Source organism: Dama dama, chromosome 26, assembly GCF_033118175.1.
Source record: "Dama dama isolate Ldn47 chromosome 26, ASM3311817v1, whole genome shotgun sequence".
NCBI lineage: Eukaryota > Metazoa > Chordata > Mammalia > Artiodactyla > Cervidae > Dama > Dama dama.
Window position 1 is genome coordinate 25,017,854 of NC_083706.1, and position 21,846 is coordinate 25,039,699.

Consider the following 21,846-nt stretch of genomic DNA (forward strand, 5'->3'; position numbering starts at 1 on the left):
TAATTCATGCAGTTTCTCTTTGCCTGACTAGAAAAAGGAAATCAGTCTACTGTCTTCTGGTAGAACAGGTTTATTTAGCGAACAGAACAATGCAATCTACACTGGATTTAACAACGGAAGAAACTGTTAAGAGAAAGACTGTTAAGAAGTACAAAATAATTTGCATTGTAAGTACATTTTAACATTTTCACCCTTGTAGTTTATGGCAAAAGGTAGGGGTATGACTCTAGAATTGTAATTGTTTGTGTTGCTATTTAAATATGAAGTTTTAAGTAACTGTGTTCAGTTTTATCCCTGATGACAACTCTAAAGCAAATTTTTAAATCACATTTTGCAAATAAGAAATTTGCATAACAACAAATTAATATTTGGTCAATCTAAAAAACTGGGATCTGTGGTAAAATGCTTAGCAGTGCTGATTTTACCATGATTATAACTATAATTATTTCCCAAGTCACCCTTGTGCACAAGTATGTTAAGACCAGAGGGTGAGGAATTAAAATCGGGGTCTTTAATTCTTTTTTCAATTCTTGATTTTGTGCCATTTAACTTCACTCCTAGGGATAGCCTCTTTTGCCTGCTTTCTCTTTCTTGTTCTTTTGTACTGTAAGATCCTCCCTGTCTTAAAACAAAAACTTTCCTTGGTTTTATTACATTCTTTTTTTCTTTTACCATCGAACTTCTGACTCTCTTCATCGCTTCAGTTTTCTCACCAGCCAACCGTTTTTTATTCTCTAGTTTTTGGGTTTTTTTTTTTTTTTTACTGCACTGAAGTTGCCGCCTCAAAAGTCAATCCTTCTCCCTGCTAACTCTTCATAACAGCAGTACTCAGATATCATGGAGTAATTTCTCATTTTGAATTCTCTCCCCTTGCTTTCATGATGACATTGATATTCCTGGTTTTATCACTTTTCTCCTTATCTGAATTATTTGTTTATTTATCTTTCTTCTCTTTGGGCATTTCACCAAACACTGTGTGAAGATCTTTTCTTTATGGACTCTAACCTTTCATGGATTTAAGAGTGTATTCTCCATCAAGAATTCCGCATTGGCTGCTAGTTCTCACTCCTGACTGAGTTTCAGTCCTCAGATAGCAAGTGCCTGCTTGCCCTTCCTTCAGCATCTACCTTATAGTCAAAACCATTTGCCTGATTTTCTCACAACTCTCCTGCTGCAGTTTTCTCCTAGATTCCCAACTTAATGCCATCACTGTTCACTCTCTCATGCAAGCATTGTTTGGAGGTGTAAGTGAAACAATGTGTGTAAGAATTGAGCTCAATAACTATAACAAAGGGAACTCAAAGTTTGAGTTTATAATATAACAAAGATATTCCATTTATTTTTCTGGGAATTTTGACATTTGTTATTCTGGGAACTTTTAGCTCTTATGCCATTTATCATACTTATCCTATCTTATAAATTCAGGGATTTCCTTGAGAACAAATCTTGTTCATCATTTATTTCCCTTCTTTGTATCCTTTTAATGGTTTATTAGTGCACATAAATGGAAGCTCAATATTGTAAAATCATAGTTTCAACCCTACTATTTCTAGATTTTAGTAAAAGTTGTATTACAAAATTTTAAATGTATCTGTTTCTAGCATTCTTTATTCAGTCAAGTTAAAATCAAATGTTGGTTTCTCAGTAATTTTTGGAGTTCAGAGTACTCCCCTCTACAATTTGTAGGTAGCATAAGATAGTTTAAGATATATTTGCACCTTAATATCAAGAAACTTATTCGGAGTTACATAGTTAGAGTCATGATTATACAAGATTGAAAATGAACCTTCTTAGCCTTGAGGGCTTCCCAGGTGGCTCAGTGGTAAAGAATCCACCTGCCAGTAGAGGAGATACAGGAGACTTGGGTTCAATCCCTGGATGGAGAAGATCCCCTAGAAGAGGAAATGACCCACTCCAGTATTTTTGCCTGGAGGATCTCATTGACAGAGGAGCCTGGAGAGCTACAGTTCACGGGGTCACAAAGACTCAGACATGACTGCTGGTCTTGATGACAGCTACAGCATCAACAAAAGACAGCTAGATGTTGCTTATTTTTCCAGCAAGTTTGGATGTAAAAGACCCCAAAATAAGGTGTAAACTGAAATATAGCTGACTCTGACTCGTGAGGTTTATCATAGGAAAGTTTCCCAGTGCATTTTTGCTTTGTAATATTTTTAGCCTTAATCTAAATCTGTGGCTTTTGAGAATCAAAATAAGGGGAAAAGTATTAATGGTGTTCTTTAATAACTGTTTATGTTCACTTTTCCTCTTCATCTTCTCTACTGAACGAACACCTATTGGAGGTCACTGACCTTGGGCTAACTTTGACACTTCATATGAGAATTGTTTTCATAGTATTTAACATGTTTCCCCATCCTTGAATTCACTTCCATTTTAAAAGTTAGATGTGTTAATTTTTAGTTGATTTCCAGAAGGCAAACAAACAAACAGATCTATACCTTATGTAGGGTCTTTTTATCAAAAGCAAATTTTGATACTGGTTTTTTTCTTTCATTAAAGTGATTTAAAAAAAAATAACAAATTTCATTGGTATTATAAAATACTTTCCTAATGTCAACTAAAAAAGTGCACAACTTGAGAGTTGCCAGGTAAGTTTTATTTGGTACAAAATGAGGGCTGCTGCAGCCCAGTAGAGAGCACCTCAAATAGCTCTGAGAGGTAGCTCCAGAGAGGCAGGGGGGAAGGTCAATATATGAGATTTTGGTGAAGGGAGTTGTTATTCAGTCGCTCAGTCAAGTCCAACTTTTTGCTACCCCATGTACTGCAGCACGCCAGGCTTTCCTGTCCTTCTCCAACTCTCTGAGTTTTCTCAAACTCGTGTCTGAGTTTAAGCTGGTGATACCATCCATCGTCTCATCATCTGTAGTCCCCTTCTCCTGTCCTCAATCTTTTCCAGCATCAGGGTCTTTTCCAATGAGTCTGCGCTTTGCATCAGATGGCCAAGGTATTGGAGCTTCAGCTTCAGCATCAGTCCTTCCAATGAATATTCAGGGCTGATTTCCTTTAGGATTGACTGGTTTGATTTCCTTGCTGTCCAAGGGATTCTTCAAGAGTATTCTCCAGCATCACTCTTTGAAAGCATCAATTTTTGAGCACTCAGCCTTCTTTATGGTCCAACTCTCACATCCATACATGACTACTGGAAAAATCATAGCTTTGGCTTATGGACCTTAGTCAGCAAAGTGATGTCTCTACTTTTAATATGCTAAGTTTATCACAGCTTTTCTTCCAAGCAGTATGACTACTGGAAAAATCATAGCTTTGACTATGTGGACCTTGAGTATGTGGACACTACACTCAGCAATGTAGTGTCTCTGCTTTTTAATATGCTGTTTAGGTTTGTCATAGCTTTTCTTCCAAGGAGCAAGCATCCTTTCATTTCATGGCTGCAGTCACCATCTGCAATGATTTTGGAGCCCAAGAAAATAAAGTCTGTCACTGTTTCCACTTTTCCCCCATCTATTTTCCATGAAGTGATGGGGCCAGATGTCATGATCCTAGTTTTTTGAATGTTGAGCTTTAAGCCAGCCTTTTCACTCTCCTCTTTCACCTTCGTGAATGGAAGCAGAAGTTCAGTGCTATGAAGCACTCATTTTACAAAAGATTTTCTGTTAGTCATAAGGAACTCATCTCATCATGAAGAGATTTCTGTTTTTCTAAATATGAAGAGATGCAGGGATTGGAATCCTGAAATCAGTTTCTGAAAGTATCTAGCTATCTAAAGACCTGTCCCACCAGATTCCCTGGAGCACGGAGTGCCTCACTCCGCCCTGAACTCCCTCAGGGTGTGTTAAAGGTCAACAGCTGCAGCGGCACAGAGTTCGCCCTCCCTGGAGTCAGATGGCACATGCCCTTGTTCAGTCGCTGGCGATGCTCTTGGCAAGCGCCAGTTTGTGAAAGTGCAAGTGTTAGTTGCTCAGTGTTTGTGATCCCTGTGGGCCGTAGCCCATCAGGCTCCTCTGTCCCTGAAATTCTCCAGGCAAGAATGCTGGAGTGGGCTGCTATTTCCTTCTCCAGGGGAATCTTCCCAACCCAGGGGTCAAACCTGGGTCTCCCACTTTGCAGGCAGATTCTTTATCGTCTGAGCCACTGAGGACGCCATTTTGTAGTTGACACAAGTAATCTGTGTACCTAGTTAATTACCTAATTAATTACCTAATTAAGTACCTAATTACCTAAGTAAACTGTGTGTTCAAGCTCTATCATCCAGGATACTTATCATTGGACTTGATGGGGAAAGAGATCAGTGAAAAGAATTCTCTTTATTACACAGTTTAATTTCAGTCATAGTATGAAGTCCATTACACTGAAGAGCTTTGTCAGCATGGTGATAATGATTATATAAACAATCACTAGTCAATGACTTCCAGATTACCCAGAACATTTGTTTGCTATGTAGAGCAAAGCAGGTCATTTGCTAGTTGATTATTTGGAGATTATATTTTTATATGTTAAATATTTTCAGGGGAGAGTGAAAAAGTTGGCTTAGAGCTTTAAGCTCTAACATTCAGAAAACTAAGATCATGGCATCCGGTCATATCACTTCTTGGAAAATAGATGGGGAAACGGTGGAAACAATGGCTGACCTTATTTTTCTGGGCTCCAAAATCACTGCAGATGGTGATTGCAGCCATGAAATTAAAAGATGCTTACTCCTTGAAAGGAAAGTTATGACCAAACTAGATAGCATATTAAAAAGCAGAGACATTATTTTGTCAACAAAGGTCCATCTAGTCAAGGCTATGGTTTTTCCAGTGGTCATGTATGGACGTGAGAGTTGGACTATAAAGAAAGCTGAGTGTGTAAGAATTGATGCTTTTGAACTGTGGTGTTGGAGAAGACTCTTGAGAGTCCCTTGGACTGCAAGGAGATCCAACCAGTCCGTCCTAAAGGAGATCAGTCCTGGGTGTTCATTGGAAGGACTGATGCTGAAGCTGAAACTCCAATACTATGGCCACGTCATGCGAAGAGTTGACTCATTGGTAAAGACCCTGATGCTGGGAAAGATTGAGAGCAGGAGGAGAAGGGGACGGCAGAGGATGAGATGGTTGGACGGCATCACTGACTCAATGGACATGGGTTTGGGTGGACTTTGGGAGTTGGTGATGGACAGGGAGGCCTTGCGTGCTGCAGTTCATGGGGTCGCAAAGAGTCGGACATGACTGAGCGACTGATCTGAACTGAACTGAAATATCTTCACTGTTTTCTCATGATCAGAAACGCTGTTTCCTGGAAATGATGTAATTCATGATTTCAGAGTTTGGGGATACTTTTAAATAAATACGACTTCCTTTGTGGCTCAGAAGGTAAAGAATCTGCCCCAATGCAGGAGACCAGGGTTTGATCCCTGAGTTGGGAAGATCCTCTGGAGAAGGGAATGGCAACCTACTCCAGTATTCTTGCTTGTAGAATTCCTTGGAAAGAGGAGCCTGGTAGGCTACAATCCATGGGAATGCAAAGAGTTGGACAAGACTGAGTGACTAAAATAAAAAAATCATTTAAATAGATGATCTCCAAACATGTATCTAGTTAAGAAAGAAAAATGTGCAAAGATAATTGGCCCCCTTGGTTTCGTTTTTACTTTAACTCAATTTGGGGTTAAACCAACTGGGACTAATGTATTTGAACTTAAAATCTGTAATCAATGGTATTTTAAAATTCTGGTATTATGAAATGCTAGCACACTGTGCTCCCATAATAGTCACCCATGGAATGAGTGAGTGAAAATTGCTCATTGGTGTCTGACTCTTTGCTACCCCATGGACTGTAGCCTTCCAGGCTCATCTTTCCATGGAGTTCTCCAGGCAAGAACACTGGAGTGGGTTGCCATTTCCTTCTCCAGGGGATCTTTCTGACTCAGGGATTGAACCCAGGTCTCCTGCACTGTGGGCAGGTTCTTTACCATCTGGGCTACCAAAGCTAGCACACTGTGCTCCCCTAACAATCACTGGGGGAGACGGGGTATCTGGATTTTTGTATATTTTAATGAAATTGTAAAGGTCACATTTTTAAAAATTTTACAACAGGTTCTTCTCATTTTGTTGGCGGCTGTGTCACTTGCATTAGGCCTGGTGGCTGGACTCAGACGACAAGAAGAGCAAGGTACACCCCTCAGGATTTCCTCAGAATATTTTTTTCCTTCTTCTTTCTCTTCACCTTCACTGTTAGCACTTGGACTTGCCTCCTCTCTCCTGCATGTCGCTCTCCCCCTGCTAGGCTCCTCTTTCTCCCACACCCCACTTTTCTGTGGTTAGCACCATCCATTGCCACATCTGGACTTTCTCCTTTGACCTCATCTCCCTTCTTCTTTGAGGTTCATATCATTCCAGTTTTTCCCCACTTACTTTTCATCACCTTCCTAGAGGACTTTGGAAACTGGATCAAAGATTCCTTCTCTCCCTACTCCTACTCTATCGTTAGTACCAGATGATAAACTCGGCCTTGTAAGTCTTAGGTGCTTCACACCCAGGACCTCTAGCCACCACATTTGTACTTGACATCATGTTAATATTACCCTAGCCTTGAAATCTCACTATTTCTTGGCTAGGCAGTGCCACTTTCCTGAAATAGAGTGCACAGTAAGAGCTTCACAATTATGATTATTATTTTTTCCATAAAAAGCAAATAAAAAATAGGAGATTTGTGGCTCAAAATATCAAAACACCTCACATGTCTTTTGCCATATCCTGTTAGTGTGTAAGAGTAAATAAACCATTTATAAGTGACTCTATAAACGTACTTTATGTGCATTTACTATAATCTTGGTATGTATTGTTTAGACACTTTTACTCAGGGAATGTATGGGGTCAAATGTTAGATAATTTATTCTCCTTTTTAATTTGGTTGATCAACTTCTAATTTGACTCCAACGGAGAAAGTCTTATTGCTTCTTCATTGGGAGACCTTTGGTGATGTTAACTGGCAATTTTCCAATATGTTTTCAGTTAATTTACAGACACGCAGTTCCCATAGTATCACATGGGAACACCATGGAACTGAGAGATGGGCATTGACTGGAAAATGCCTATCTTTTCTGGTCATTTTGCTGCTGTGTTTCTGAGCTGCAGTACCAGGCCTAGATCTAGCAAATGTTGGCAGGCCATTTTGGTGGTTTCTGATGTTAGTGCATAGAGCTGGGTATCAATTCTTGGTTATTTCTTCCCACAAATCACATAATTGCAAAAGGCAATAGTAATCTCTAAACAAAATCTCCAATTAATCCAGCTCTTTCCATCCCTTCCCTATGTTAGTACAGCTATTGACTGGCTCCCCAGAGTCATTGTTCCTCATTCTCTTCCTTTGTCTGTCAGGGCTTATATGCCATCCTTCCCCTTACCCTCCTGCCCAGGGGACTGGCCTTTAACACTGATCCCTCTTTGCCAGCATCCTTAACATAGTCACCCCCTCATTCTTCCACCACAACTCTTGTTTCGTAAGCCCCAACTCTTGATCATTTTCACCATTCTCTGCTCTAATTAACCTACTTTTCAAAGGCAGTATTTTTTTCAAGTGTGAGTTTTTAAACTAGTTTTTCTAGTTTGAATGACAATTTTATCATTTTTTTGTGCACATCCCTTCTTTTACTTGTTTTCAACAAGTAAGTACTGACTCTGTACTCAGTGCTACTCTAATTACTGGGGATATAGTGATACAAGAAACAGACAAAAATCCTTCAAAGTGTTTACATTCTAGCATGGAATACAGACAAGAAAAAAATATGCTCTCTCTCTCTCTCTCTCTCTCTATATATATATATATATATATATAGTATATATATTATGATACAGAAAGTGCTAAGGAATAAATAAAACTGAAAGGGGGAACATGAAATATAGAGTCAGGGCAGGTAAGAAGTATATAATAACTTTTGAGTAAAGAGCTAGAGGCAGTGGGGAAGAAACAAGGATATTTTGGCAAAGAACGTTTCAGGCAAGAGAAAATAGCAAGTGCTATTCTTGCCTGGCAAGTTCTGTTTAAAGAATAATAGGAGATCAGTGAGCTAGAACTAAGAGGACCAGAGGGAGGGTAGTCATAAAATGAGATCAACCAAAGAAGAGTCAGATCATAGAGGGGTTGGTAGGTCAAAATGTGGGCTTCAGCTTTCATTGAGTGTGATGGGGATTGATCGGAGGTTTTAAGTAAAGGAATGACATGCTGTTGTTTGCTTTTCTAAGTGATCATTCAGGCTGCTGAATAAATGCCTGAGTGATACTAGAAGTAGAGAGACAAGTTAGAAAATTATTGCAATGATATCAAAGATCCATATGTCTTGGACCAGGGTGGTAGCACTGTAACTGGGAAAAAGTATTTGGATTTGGAGATCTTTTGATGTAGTAGATAGACTGTATCAACAGGTTGAATATGGAGTAAGAAATAGAGTAGTCAAGAATGACCTCAGGATTTCAGCATGAACTCCTAAAAATATGGAATTTCCATAATTGAGATTGGATAAGACTGTAGAAGGAGTTGGTTTGGGAGGAATAATCAGGAACTTCATTTTGGATACGTGAAATTTGAAGTATCTACCAGATGTCCAAGTAGAAAAGTCAAAAAGTAGTTAGATATATAAGGCTGGCATTCAGGGAAGTTCTGACTGCACATACAACATGGTGAATATCAGCATCATATGTGGGATTTAAAGCAATGTGACCAGGGTATGCCAGCCTTAAAGGATTGGAAGATGAAGGAAGAAGACTAGGAAAGAGTGGACAGAAATGTGGGAGGGAAGCCAGGTGACTGCTGTGTCCCAAAAGTCAAGTGCAGAATATGTTTCAAAGGAGCAGAATGAATGTAAAAATGTAAAGACATTTTATGTAATTGGTTTATAAACCTTTCCCCATACTTTCTCACTAAACTTTGTTGCTATCTAATTGCTACACGTGCACCTATTCTTATGCACCTATCCACTTATTGCATGTATCCAACATGTCATTTGACCTATGCCCTCTCCCAGTGTTGCTTTTCTGGTATCATTCTGACTTAAGATCCTTTATATATTTCTCCTGCTCTTTCCCTGGGAGCTTTCCAGATCTCTCTAACCATGTTGATCCCTTGCTTTGAGTTTTGCTGTGAAAATTTAGTGAGCAACTTGGATGTAATAATGTTTGCTCTTCAATTCTGGGCAATTTTATTATGATTTCTTTAACAATATCATTTTTATTTTCCTTGTTTTCACTTTTCAGTACTACCTCCCTGTTTAAGGGTCAGCTAAGTAGTAGCCTCAATTACATCTGCAAAGCCCCTTTATCATGCAAGACAATATATTCATAGTCCCTTGGATTAGGGGAGGGAACCTTCCTGAGAACCGTAATTCTGCCTACCACACCCCGCCACTGAATTTTTCATTACTGTTGTCATGTTTTTTTTATTTCCAAGAGCACCCTGAACATGATTTACCTTTTTAGAATTAGTTTACTTTCTTATTTCATGAATGTGGTATCTTTTCTGAGCATCTCAATCAGTTGCGTGTGTGTGTGTGTTTAACTCTTCTATTCCTTGCATTATTTACTCTTCAAAAGTATTCCCTTTTTCTCTTGTTTGTTCTGATCCTTCATGTTGGATGCTATTCAGCCATTCTCAAAGGTCTGGTGACCATTTGTTTCATTGAATAGTAAGACTTGTTCATCCTTTTTGCTCATTACGGCTGTCCTCCATGTCTGCAGCCTCTGTGATGAAAGCAACTCCTCCCACTTTCTTCCAAATTGTGAGCCTTCTATTCTGACGTGGGAGATGGGATCCAGACTTTCAACCAATTTCACTCCATTTAGCCTCTGTTTGTCCCTCTTACCCTCTCCTAATAGACCCTGGTGTCTTTGAGTCTGGGACCTCTCTGGAGTCCTGGGGAAAAATCAGTTATTATGTATTATTCATTATTTATCACTTTGCACTCATGAGTCAGGCAGTGCAATAAAACTTATCTATTTTTCTGTCCTAATCTGTACTGGGTACTTCTTGTGCTTCCACCATCAAACTTTGAGACATTGGATAACTGCTGAGCACTGACTGCCTTATCCCTTCACCCTACAGGCAGCTGCAGAAAAAAATGCTTTGATGCTTCACATAGAGGACTAGAGGGCTGCCGCTGTGATGCGGGATGTAAAGGCCGAGGCGACTGCTGCTGGGACTTTGAAGACACCTGTGTGCAATCAAGTACGAACAAGTTTATTAACATGTTGGTTGTGTGATCATTAATGAATGTGCAAATGCTCACCAGACACTTGTGTGTTAATAGCTTGCTTGGGCTGACATAACAAAGTCCCACATACTGAGTGGCTTAAGCCACAGAAATTCTGGAAACTAGAAGTCCAAGTTCTAGGTGTTGGCAGGGTTGATTCATTCCAAGACTGTGAGGGAGAATCCATTCCTTGCCTCTTTTCTAGGTTTTGGTAGGTTGCCATGGTTTTGGCCATCCTTGGTGTTCCTTGGCTTGTGGCAGCAAAACTCCAAAATCTGCCCTTATCTCCAGGTGACCTTCTCCCCGTGTCTTCACAGTCTTCCCTCTGCATGTGTTCATGTCCAAATTTCTTGTTACAAGATGAATACCAGTCACACTGGGTTGGGACCCACGCTAATGACCTCATTTTAATTTGTCTGCAAAGAACCGTTTCTAAATAAGGTCACATTCATAGTAATGGGGGAAGAGGGTTAAGGCATCAGCATTTTGGGGAAGGGACACAATTCAGCCCATAACACCTTGTATTCAGGATCTAGTATTAGCCTGTCCTCTTTTTCAGTATTCTAAAGATAGAATTCACACTTTGTTTAGTTGAGGTTGAGAAATAACAGTCTCCAGCAGATAAAATACTGTCAAATTATACACATTTCGAAGGAGTTTTCCTATGGCTTGTCATCTTATTTAATTTCATTTTTAGTGGTTCTTGGAGAGCATAAGACTCCCATAGAAAGCAGGTGATTCTTGGTGATTCTGATGCCAGTGTTCCATGGAACACAACTTCAGAAACATTGTCCTTGAGGTGGAAGAGACAGCTTAGTTTGCAATATCTAATTTTCTAGGAAGTCAATGAAAATGGTGGTGGTGTGTCTAGTGGTTTAATGATAATGAAGATTAGAACAGTAGAGCTCCTTTCATTATTTTCTCTGAAAAGGGCTCGAGGGAGAGGATAACCCAGTAGGGATAAGATCTGTATTCCCTTTAATTCATTATTAAAAATATTTTCTTTCTAAGTACATAATATATAATGGAGAATGAAGAATTCTGCATGACTGAAACATACAGCTGTCACCTAGCCAATGCATTTGTCTGATTGTAGGGCTGACATTAATGCCAATCACCATTTCCTGGCAGGTGGCCCTTTAGGAAACAATCTCCTCTTGTTAGCTTGTAGATTCAGCCTCTTGCTGTTAGCTCTAGATTTACTGAAACTGATCTCACATTAAGTGCCTATCTTGGAAAAATCCCAGAGGCACGTTGGGGAGCTGATCTACCATCCTTTCACTGTCACCTGGAATGTATCCTGGCCGCCCGTGTTCCTAGAGACCTGGCCATGTTCCTGTTACTTCTGCTGTCACTGCCTCTGCCTTATGTCAGTCCTTAGATCAGGCTGCTCTTGGGTGGCAATGGTCACTCAAGGCTGGTAGTTCTTCTATCCTTGGGTGGGAATAGGACAGGTGTTCAGTTTCTCCAAACTCAGAGGTGTACCTGATAGGTAGACCAGAACAGCTTATAAAGCTACATTCCTCTCTGCCACCCATGCCAAAAGAGGAAAAGTGGTGGACTGCCTCTTATTCGTATTATATATTTTCATTTGTGGATGCAGATAAATTAAGAATTTGACCATATGATAATACAAGAAGAAATGCATGGTATTTATATTGTTGGTATTGGATGGTATTTGGTATTTGGATGGTATTTGATATTTTTGGTAGTGGTATTCTTAAAAGAAGTTGTATGCTCAAAACTGAATTGTGTAATTCTTCAGCTCAAATATGGACATGCAATAAATTTCGCTGTGGGGAGACCAGATTGAAATCCAGCCTTTGCTCTTGTTCAGATGACTGTTTACAGAAGAAAGATTGCTGTGCTGACTATAAGATTGTTTGCCAAGGTAAGCAGGTGTTGCCCATTTGCCTTCATGAGTTCAGTGACCCTAGAGCTGGCCTAGGCTGATAATATTAAAACCAGTCAAAGAATTTTTAGCCACTCTGTGTGGAAGAAAAGACTCAATGTGCTTACTGTGAGAAGAAATGTGTTTTGTGTACGAAAGAGAAAGGGAGCTCATAGCTTAGATATTATAGAAGAAAAAACTCAACGTTCCATGTTGTCTGTAGAGCAAGATCTTTTTCAGTCCAATGCCTATGGTAGACATCCTTGTGGTTTGAGACATGGGATGGCAGATCCTAAAGTTAAAACATCACAAATGAGATTCTCTGGCCCAAATAGCAGCTGGTTAAACCAATAGGATTGTTGAAACAACTATGTCCTAAGTGGTTGGTTTATTGGCTGATTTAGGACTGGCAAGAGGTCATGCAGAGCCAAAATGAGAATCCAGGTTTATCAATGCCTGATTTCACTTGCTTTACTGCTTTAGGGGTGCAGGTTTCTTTTAAAAAAATCACCAATCTCTCTGAATATCTGATGAGACTTAAGAAAAATGCACACACATATATATAGCAAAAAAATTGCTTCAAGTTTTGCTGAAGCAATTGCTGTCAACCCTTTTCTCATAATCAACATGTGTGATATTTTTATACAAAAAAGAGATTAAGAGAGTGGGGCCCGGTTCTGCTGAGGAGGCGCGGCGGCGGGACCGGCCGGGAAAATGCCAGTGGCGGTGATGGCGGAAAGTTCCTTTAGTTTCAAAAAGTTGCTGGATCAGTGCGAGAACCAGGAGCTCGAGGCTCCAGGAGGAATTGCTACACCCCCAGTGTATGGTCAGCTTCTAGCTTTGTATCTACTCCATAATGACATGAACAATGCAAGATATCTTTGGAAAAGAATACCACCTGCTATAAAATCTGCAAACTCTGAACTTGGGGCTATCTGGTCAGTTGGCCAGCGGATCTGGCAGAGGGATCTACAGCACCATCCACGCTCATCAGTGGTCTGAGGCCGTCCAGCCAATCATGGAAGCTCTCAGAGATGCAACCCGGAGACGAGCCTTTGCCCTGGTCTCCCAAGCCTACACCTCCATCATCGCCGACGATTTTGCAGCCTTTGTGGGACTTCCTGTGGAGGAGGCTATGAAAGGTATCCTCGAACAAGGCTGGCAAGCCGACTCCACCACAAGGATGGTCATGCCCAAGAAGCCAGTTGCAGGGGCCCTGGATGTTTCCTTTAACAGGTTTATTCCCGTATCAGAGCCCGCCCCTGTTCCACCCATCCCCAACGAGCAGCAGTTAGCCAGACTCACCGATTACGTGGCTTTCCTCGAAAACTGACCTTTCCGAATTCAAGATCCACCTTCAGAAGCCTGAATACTGACAAGTAGAGAAATGTAAAATTTTCTTTTTCAATTTTATTGGATGGATGAAGCACCTCGGCATACTTTACTGAGTATGTGATAAAATACATACATAATATCAAGTATATTATATATATTTTGTCCTTAAAACAAGCTGAAGGATTGTTGGAACAGTTCTCATTTTGCAGCATTTGACAGTTTGGATGGAGTCCGTCAGTATTATGCAGTCAGTTTATATTCCCTAGTGACTTGTGAAATGCAGCCCTCCCGCTCCTGTAGAACAGTGGTGGTCAAGCGCTTTTTCTGCCCCGCACACAGTGTGTCCCCTCCCATCTGCACCGTAGATTGACTGTTGCCGTGGTGCATTGGGGTGTGAGAAGGACACCCCAGAGTCCGCGTCTGCATTGCTGGGGATGGTAATTCACACCCTCTTTGGAGAACATGCTCTTTTCCTCCGCCCACCTGAGGCTCACAAATACAGAAAGCTGATCCTGAGCTGAGGGACAAGACCATTTCCCTGGTAAACCAGTTTGCTTTAGACTTTTTTCTGAGAGCGTGAGTATATCCATTGCTGGCGGTGGAGGGCTTGCCTTGAATATGCGACTTATTTAAGACATTCGTGGGAAGTATGAAGTTGTAATATTTCCTTTCAGAAGAAGGGAGACGTCAGTGTGGAATGCATTGTTGGGGAAAGAAGCTATTACGTGATACACTTTGTACCACTAGTCTGCAGCCTATCCGCTGCTTATGTTTATCCCTTGGGTCAAATTCTGCCCATGGGAGAAATACTGAACAAGTCTTTCATTTTTTTGTGTGTGACAGCCCTCTGAATATTTGAAGTTGTGTATTTTATCTTCAGGTTAAATCCACCCCCTAGTTCATTTATTCTGCATTTGTTCAATAAATATTTAATTGAATTCTTCAGCTGTTTTACTGAAGGTAGTTTCTAGAGGTTTCACTATCCTGTCTTCCTGTGGATGCGTTCTAGTTTGTCATTGTCTCTATTAAAGTACAAGTTTCCTAATTAAATAGAAATGACCTATATAGTGGTAAAAAAAAAAAAAAAAAAAAGAGAGATTAAATTGAATTTCGATTTTTTTAAAATAGGAAGAATGTTATAGTAGAAACATTGTTATCCCTTAGTAGAAAATAGGTTTTGCACTAATGGATAAATCAGTTTTTATGCAAAATATAATTGAAAATCAGCTAAGAAGGGCAATCAGAAAGGAAAGTAAAAGTTCCAAATGGTTAAGTCTGTTTTTAAATAATAATTGGTACTTAACAGTGAATATTGTGTCATTAAAAATCTATCTAAATTCACAAAGCAAGTATAGTTTCCAGTTGCTTGTTTCTCTAATAAGTTCACTGAACATACTGCCTCTGACCTTTGTAGTCTCCTGCCCTCTACCCTAATTTTATAACTCTTAACTTTTTATCTCAATAGTGATTCTCTGGTCATGTGGTGAATTTTCTCACTGAATTCATTGCACAGTATTTCTTGAATTTAGCAAAAACAAAGGCGATTGTTACAGGCAATGTTGAAGTTTACTATTACCACTAATTAATTACTTTGATGGTGTTCCCTGAATCATTTCAGTTTATTTTTTAAACAAAGGTAAGTGTTTTCTCACTCTAAGAATTCAACACTTTACAGATATAAATGATTCTTGCCAAAATTGTGTCTCCAGGCAGGAGTTGGAGGGAATTTGAATAATTTTTGTGCAAGAAACCAGCTAGTTACTTTTATATTTTAAGTTTAGAATTTTGGGGGAAAAAAAGATTAATTTCTAATGTATAGATGGAAGAGAACAGTATGTTTTTAACATAGATCCGTCACCTTTCTTCAGCAATGATCAACTCATGACCAATCTTGTCTCATGCTGACACAGTGAAATTTTCAAAAAGATAAAAATATGACTCTAATAAATACAAAGCATATATATCAAAGATCCATTAACTCATTAAGGAGACAGCCAACTGGAGTGTTAAGCTGGTTCAGAGGAACAGAGACTAAGTATACATAGAACTGAAAGAGTATTGGAACAAAATCACTGAAGATATATTTTTTGGTGGGACACAAATGATTTGCTTTGTTATAGGACAATTTACTTGCTATCAGACAAGAATCAGTCACACTGTTATTAGTTTTCTACTGATTAAATGAATCCTTGTGTGTGTACTCAGTCATTCAGTCCTGTCCGACTCTTTGCGACCCCACGAACTTTAGCCCACCAGGCTCCACTAGGCTCCGCTGTCCATAGGATTTTCTCGGCAAGCCCACTGGAGTGGGTTGCCATTTCCTCCTCCAAAATGCTATCCTTACTAAGGTGTAAAATAAATAGTAAAAGATAAGCTAGATAAAGATATATACTTCTAGGCAATTAGACAATCCAGAGAGGGGCTTTTAAGATTATAATAATTACCAGCATGACATTAAAATGAAGTCTAATTATCAGTTCTCCTTTTGCTCATTTTCAAGTTTTGGAGTTTTTTCTTAATAAAACACCCCCAACCTATCTTTGAAAATTTTAGATTACATCAAAGGAAATCCTAATGTTAATATCATTCATCTATAAATATTTTTAGCATGTATCTAAAAAAGATGAACATTTAACAAAATTAGAATACCATCAATATGTCTAAAAATGTCTTCAGTGATTATAATATTTATTATCAACAAATATCTAATCTGTGTTCAGACTTTTCTGTTTCATGATATTAAAAAATATTTGTTTCAAGTAGGATCCAAAGAGATTTCAGACATTTCAATTGGCTGACATATTTCAAATCCTTTAAAAGTAGGTTCTCCCTTTCTTTACTTCCTCTCATGCAATTTACATGTTGGATAAACGGAGTCACTTATTCTGTAGAATTTTCCAGTCTGGGATTTGTAGATTGGCTCTTCTGTGACTTAAGCATTTTGTCTTCTCCCATATTTCCTGCAAACTGGTAGTTAGAACCAGAGGACTGTTCAGATTCAAGTGTCTACCTATCTATCTATCATGTATCCTTCACACGTAGTGGTGTTACTTCCATCAGGAGGCATATCTGTCTGTCTGGGGTTATTTTGGTCATGTTAGGCATGTATGATGATTGCATGGATCCATTGCAAGTGTGCTGAGTTGCTAAGTTGTCCAACTCTTTGTGACCCCATGGACCCCATAGTCCATTAGGAGTTGCAAATGATGGCATTCATATTTGATCATTTCTACTTCATTAATGAGCTGAAATATTCTGTAAACAGAAACATCCATGGAGTGAGAATTTTTAAGTTATGATCTTAAAAATTTGTTCAATTTTTCCCATTTAACATCAATATCAATTATTCTCCTTGGTTATTTCTCTTTTATTCATTTTTCTTTAGATTGTATACCTATGTCAATTAAAGGGCCCCTGGCAGCTCAGTTGGTGAAGAATCTGCCTGCAGTGCAGAAGACCCAGGTTTGATCCCTGGGTCAGGAAGATCCCCTGGAGAAGGGAGTGGCAACTCATTCCAGTATTCTTTACTAGGAAACTCCATGGACAGAGGAACCTCTTGGTTCCATAGGGTTGCAAAGAGCTAGACACGACTGAGTGATTAACACTTTCATTTACTAAACTCATTTTCTCCTAATGGTTGGGAAAGCATTGTCCTTGAGGGAAAAAACTTTATTTAAAAAAAAAAGGAAGAAAGAAGAAATTGTCCCTTTCCAGCTAAAAGAATGCCCTTTGTCTTCTTGGTAAAGATGGGCTTCTTGATATTGTTAGTATAGATTACTGATCTGTGCAAATCGCTACAGGCACTGACCTTGTCAATGTGTGAACTAGCATTTAACATGTTCTGTATGAATTTTGTCATTGGAGTAGTATGAATTAAGTCATTTGGAAAGATCATATCCATTGAATGTTGATTTCTCTTTTCTTGTCTAAAGATGTTGATCTTAATGCTTTTCAGGAGAAACCTCATGGGTGGAAGAAGGATGCAGCACAGCCCAGCAGCCTCAGTGCCCAGAAGGGTGAGACGGACATGGCCTTGTTTATCCTTCTTTAATAGATGGCACACGGAAATGTAGTGAAGGCAGGATGGAATTTCCCACCACGTTTACATTTGAAAACAAAACTGTTAACAAAAGATTAGATTCCTTGTAGCTTCCAACTCACAACACACTTTGGTTTGCTTTATTGTTTACAAAGCAACTTGTATTAAGTTATCCTAAACAGTGACTTAAAAAATGGTTGAAGTATTTGCAGTAACATCCCAAGATCCTATAAAAATCAGAACTAGAATTTAGATCTAAATGACGTTAGCCAAAACTCTTTTTCCATTGTCATCCTGGCCCCTCAGATTTATTTTCACTGAGGAAAAGGGAAGAGAATTGTCCTTGGAAGGCCTCACTGTGAAAGGTGGACCTTGGAGAATGGATGAGGTGGGCATGGGTGATGAACATGTGAGGCATCACACCTCACCCCACCTTCCCATGAACCCCTTCATGTGTTTATGATGGCTGCTCCCGGACTTGGTCCAGCCCTGGAAGTATGCAGTCAAGGTGAATTTCCCCTTTGCCTCTGGTTGTCCTTTCTGCCCTTCATCTGCTTCACTCTTCCGGCCCAAGCAGTGGGGACATGATAGTGAGACAAAAGAAAGAGAAGACACTATCAGGCTATAGGAAGAATTGATGGAGATATTTTTAGATAATATTACTTCATTTTAAAAAATGTGTGTGGATAATGTGTCTATTTATATATCATGTTACTTTAGTTTATACCAGATCCAGCTACCCTCTTCAGAAGTTTCTAGGTAGAAGAGTAAAGAATTTAGAATTTTAAAAAAAGACTTGAGTTTGGGTCCTGATTGCCTGTAGGATTTTGCCCTAGTAACTTCCCTAAACTTCATCTATAAAATCAGAATAACTGTAATAATAATAATAGCAATAATAACAGTGCCAAGTTCAGAAGATTTCATGTGAGAAGACAATCAACATCCTGATCACATAGATGTATGATCCTGTTTTTAAGCTGCAAGATTATTTTGATGGCATATTTATAAATATAAATTTTAAAATCAGAATTGTGTTAATGACTTTGAGAGTTGGACTATAAAGAAAGCTAAACGCCAAAGAAATGATGCTTTTGAACTGTGGTGTTGGAGAAGACTCTTGAGAGTCCCTTGGACTGCAAGGAGATCCAACCAGTCCATCCTAAAGGAGATCAGTCCTGGGTGTTCATTGGAAGGACTGATGCTGAAGCTGAAACTCCAGTACTTTGGCCACCTGATGCAAAGAACTGACTTGTTGGAAAAGACCCTGATGATAGGAAAGATTGAAGGCAGGAGGAGAAGGGGATGACAGAGGTTGAGATGGTTGGATGGTATCACTGACTCAAGGGACATGAGTTTGACTAAACTCCAGGAGTTGGTGATGCACAGGAAGGCCTGGCATGCTGCAGTCCATGGGGTCACAAAGAGTCGGACACAACTGAGCAACTGAACAGAACTGAATACAAATTGCAATATGTCACTTAAATTCCTGGATGATTGTTTTCTACACACTGTAAACAGTCCAAATTTTCTGTTCTTAATTTTTGAGATGTAGTTCTTGTGCATTGAGGTATTCACACTTCAGTATAATTTTTAGAAATTCAGAAACCTATGTAACCCACAGATATAGAATATTTCCAACATATAGAATATTTCCAAGTCCCCAGAAAGATGTCTCTGTTCAGATTTTCATCACCATCAGTTCAGTTCAGTTCAGTTCAGTTCAGTTGCTCAGTCATGTCTGACTTTTTACAACCCCATGGACTGCAGCACTCCAGGCTTCCCTGTTCATCACCAACTCCTGCTGTCTGCTCAAATTCATGACCATCGAGTCAGTGACGCCATCCAACCATCTCACACTCTGTCATCCCCTTCTTCTGCCTTTAGTCTTTCCCAGCATCAGGGGCTTTTCCAATAAGTCAGCTCTTCACAACAGGTGGCCAAAGTATTGGAGCTTCAGCTTCAGCATCAGTCCTTCCAATGAATATTCAGGACTGATTTCCTTTAGGATTGACTGGTTGGATCTCCTTGCAGTCCAAGGGACTCTCAAGAGTCTTCTCCAGCACCACAGTTTTTGCTGATTGTATAGAGCTTCTCCATCTTTGCCTTGCTTCATTTTGTACTCCAAGGTCAAATTTGCCTGTTACTCCAGGTATCTCTTTACTTTCTACTTTTGCCTTCCAGTCCCCAGAAACGAAAAGGATGTCTTTTTTGGGTGTTAGTTCTAGAAAGTCTTTTAAGTCTTCATAGAACCATTCAACTTCAGCTTCTTCAGCATTACTGGTAGGGGCATAGACTTGGATTACTGTGATATTGAATGGTTTCCTTTGGAAACTAGTAGAGGTCATTCTGTCGTTTTTGAGATTGCATCCAAGTACTGCATTTTGGACTCTTTTGTTGACTATAAGGGCTAATCCATTTCTTCTAAGGGATTCTTGCCCACAGTAGTAGATATAATGGTCATCTGAGTTAAATTCACCCATTCCAGTCTATTTTAGTTCACTGATTCCTAAAATGTCAATGTTCACTCTTGCCATCTCCTGTTTGACCATTTTCAATTTACCTTGATTCATAGACTAGGTTCCTATGCAATATTTTTCTTTACAGCATCAGAAGTCCACAATTGGGTGTTGTTTTGCTTTGGCTCCATCTCTTCATTCTTTCTGGAGTTACTTCTCCACTGTTCTCCAGTTGCAAGTTGGGCACCAACCAACCTGGGGAGTTCATCTTTCAGTGTCATATCTTTTCATATTGTTCATCACCATAGATTCATGTTTTAGAATTTTACATAAATGCACTCATACCACATATCCTCCTAAGTCTGTCTTTTGTTTTCTCTTGTTTGCTTAGCCCCGTGTTTCTAAGGCTCATAAATGTTGTTGCATGAGTCATTCATCTCACATGGGCTTTTGTGCTGTGTGTTTTCTCTGAGTGAAACATTGGTCCCTTTCTCTTTTCAGATCATTTCTGCTTGTTCTTTAAGGGTCACTTCACATGTCATACCCCCTGCAGAGCCTGCTTTCACGTTAGCAATACCGAATCTATGTACTTGAATAGCATCCTGTACCTAAATCTAGTCCTTAATCACTTCTGTTTACTTCTTAATTTCACCCTCTAGATAAGGGCTGTGGGGCTTTCCTGGTGGCTCAGATGAAAAAGAATCTGCCTGCAATGCAGGAGACTGGATTTGATCCCTGGGTTGAGAAGATCCCCTGGAGAAGGGAATGGCAACCTACGCCAGTACTCTTGCCTGGAGAATCCCATAGACAGAGGAGCCTGGTGGGCTACAGTCCATGGGGCCTCAAAGAATCAGACACAACTGAGCGGCTAAGTGCGCACACACAGTTAGAGGCTATGATTCCTTAGTGCCTTTGTCTCGGTATCTAGCACAGGTGACAATTTCCCTGGTGGCTCAGATGGTAAAGCGTCTGCTTGTAATGCAGGAGACCCGGGTTCAATCCCTTGGTCGGGAAGATCCCCTGGAGAAGTAAACAGCAACCCACTCCAGGACTCTTGTCTGGAGAATCCCATAGACGGAGGAGTCTGGTGGGCTGCAGTCCATGGGGTTGCAAAGAGTTGAACAGGACTGAGTGACTTAACTTTCACTTTTTCAGCACAAGTGAAGTGAAAGTCGCTCAGGCGTGTCTGACTCTTTGAGACCCCATGGACTGCAACAGTCCTTGAATTCTCCAGTCTAGAACACTGAAGCGGGTAGCCTTTCCCTTTTCCAAGGGATCTTCTCACCCCAGGGGTTGAACTCAGGTCTCCCACATGGCAGGCGGATACTTTACTTGAGCTATAGGGGAAGCCCATCTAATGCAAAACCCGCCTCAGATATTTGTTAAATGGGTTACTCTTCAGTAAATGTATATTCTGGGAGACCAAATGGACATCGTCAAGACTCTCCTCACAATTTCCTTTATAATGTGCAAATAGATGGCTATGCTAATATATATATATATTTTAGCTCTACTCAAACATATTGAGAGAAACTGAAATTATTTTTGTTTTTAGCTGATAACAGCATTCAAAATTTTCTTTATGATAATACTGGGCATTTGTCAGAATTTTTAAAGACATATTCTAACCAAATTCCTTGGAAACACATATTCTTATTCAAAAGTGTAGATAAACTGCTTGAGCACAGAGTTGAAAGTGTCTTTGCCATTCTTATTTGCATGCACTATGTTTAGAATTCAAAACAAAGTTACTGTGTTCATAGTTGTTATTCATAATAGCCCTAAACTGGAAAGTATTCAAATGCCCATCAACAGGATGAATCACTGGACTTCCAGACAGCTATGAGAATGAATGATCTATAACCATATGCGAAATTATGGATGGACCTCAAGCATAATGTTAAGTAAAAGCAGCTAGACACGGTGGAAT

General features: G+C 39.7%; 1 protein-coding gene and 1 pseudogene across 2 annotated transcripts in view; both read left to right on the forward strand.

Moving 5' to 3' along the window:
- Positions 1-21,846, forward strand: part of ENPP3 (ectonucleotide pyrophosphatase/phosphodiesterase 3) — an 84,518-nt gene continuing 62,672 nt past the window's right edge. Inside the window, exons 1-5 of one of the 2 annotated variants that reach the window (XM_061130463.1) lie at positions 1-167; positions 6,048-6,123; positions 10,048-10,170; positions 12,033-12,086; positions 17,377-17,437. In XM_061130463.1, the coding sequence (XP_060986446.1) occupies positions 90-167; positions 6,048-6,123; positions 10,048-10,170; positions 12,033-12,086; positions 17,377-17,437 (392 nt within the window). In that variant the 5' untranslated portion in view covers positions 1-89. Of the gene's footprint in view, positions 168-6,047; positions 6,124-10,047; positions 10,171-11,960; positions 12,087-17,376; positions 17,438-21,846 lie in introns of both variants that reach the window. The other variant, XM_061130461.1, reaches the window with a different exon arrangement.
- On the forward strand, positions 12,727-14,486 carry LOC133047285 (COP9 signalosome complex subunit 8-like; annotated as a pseudogene).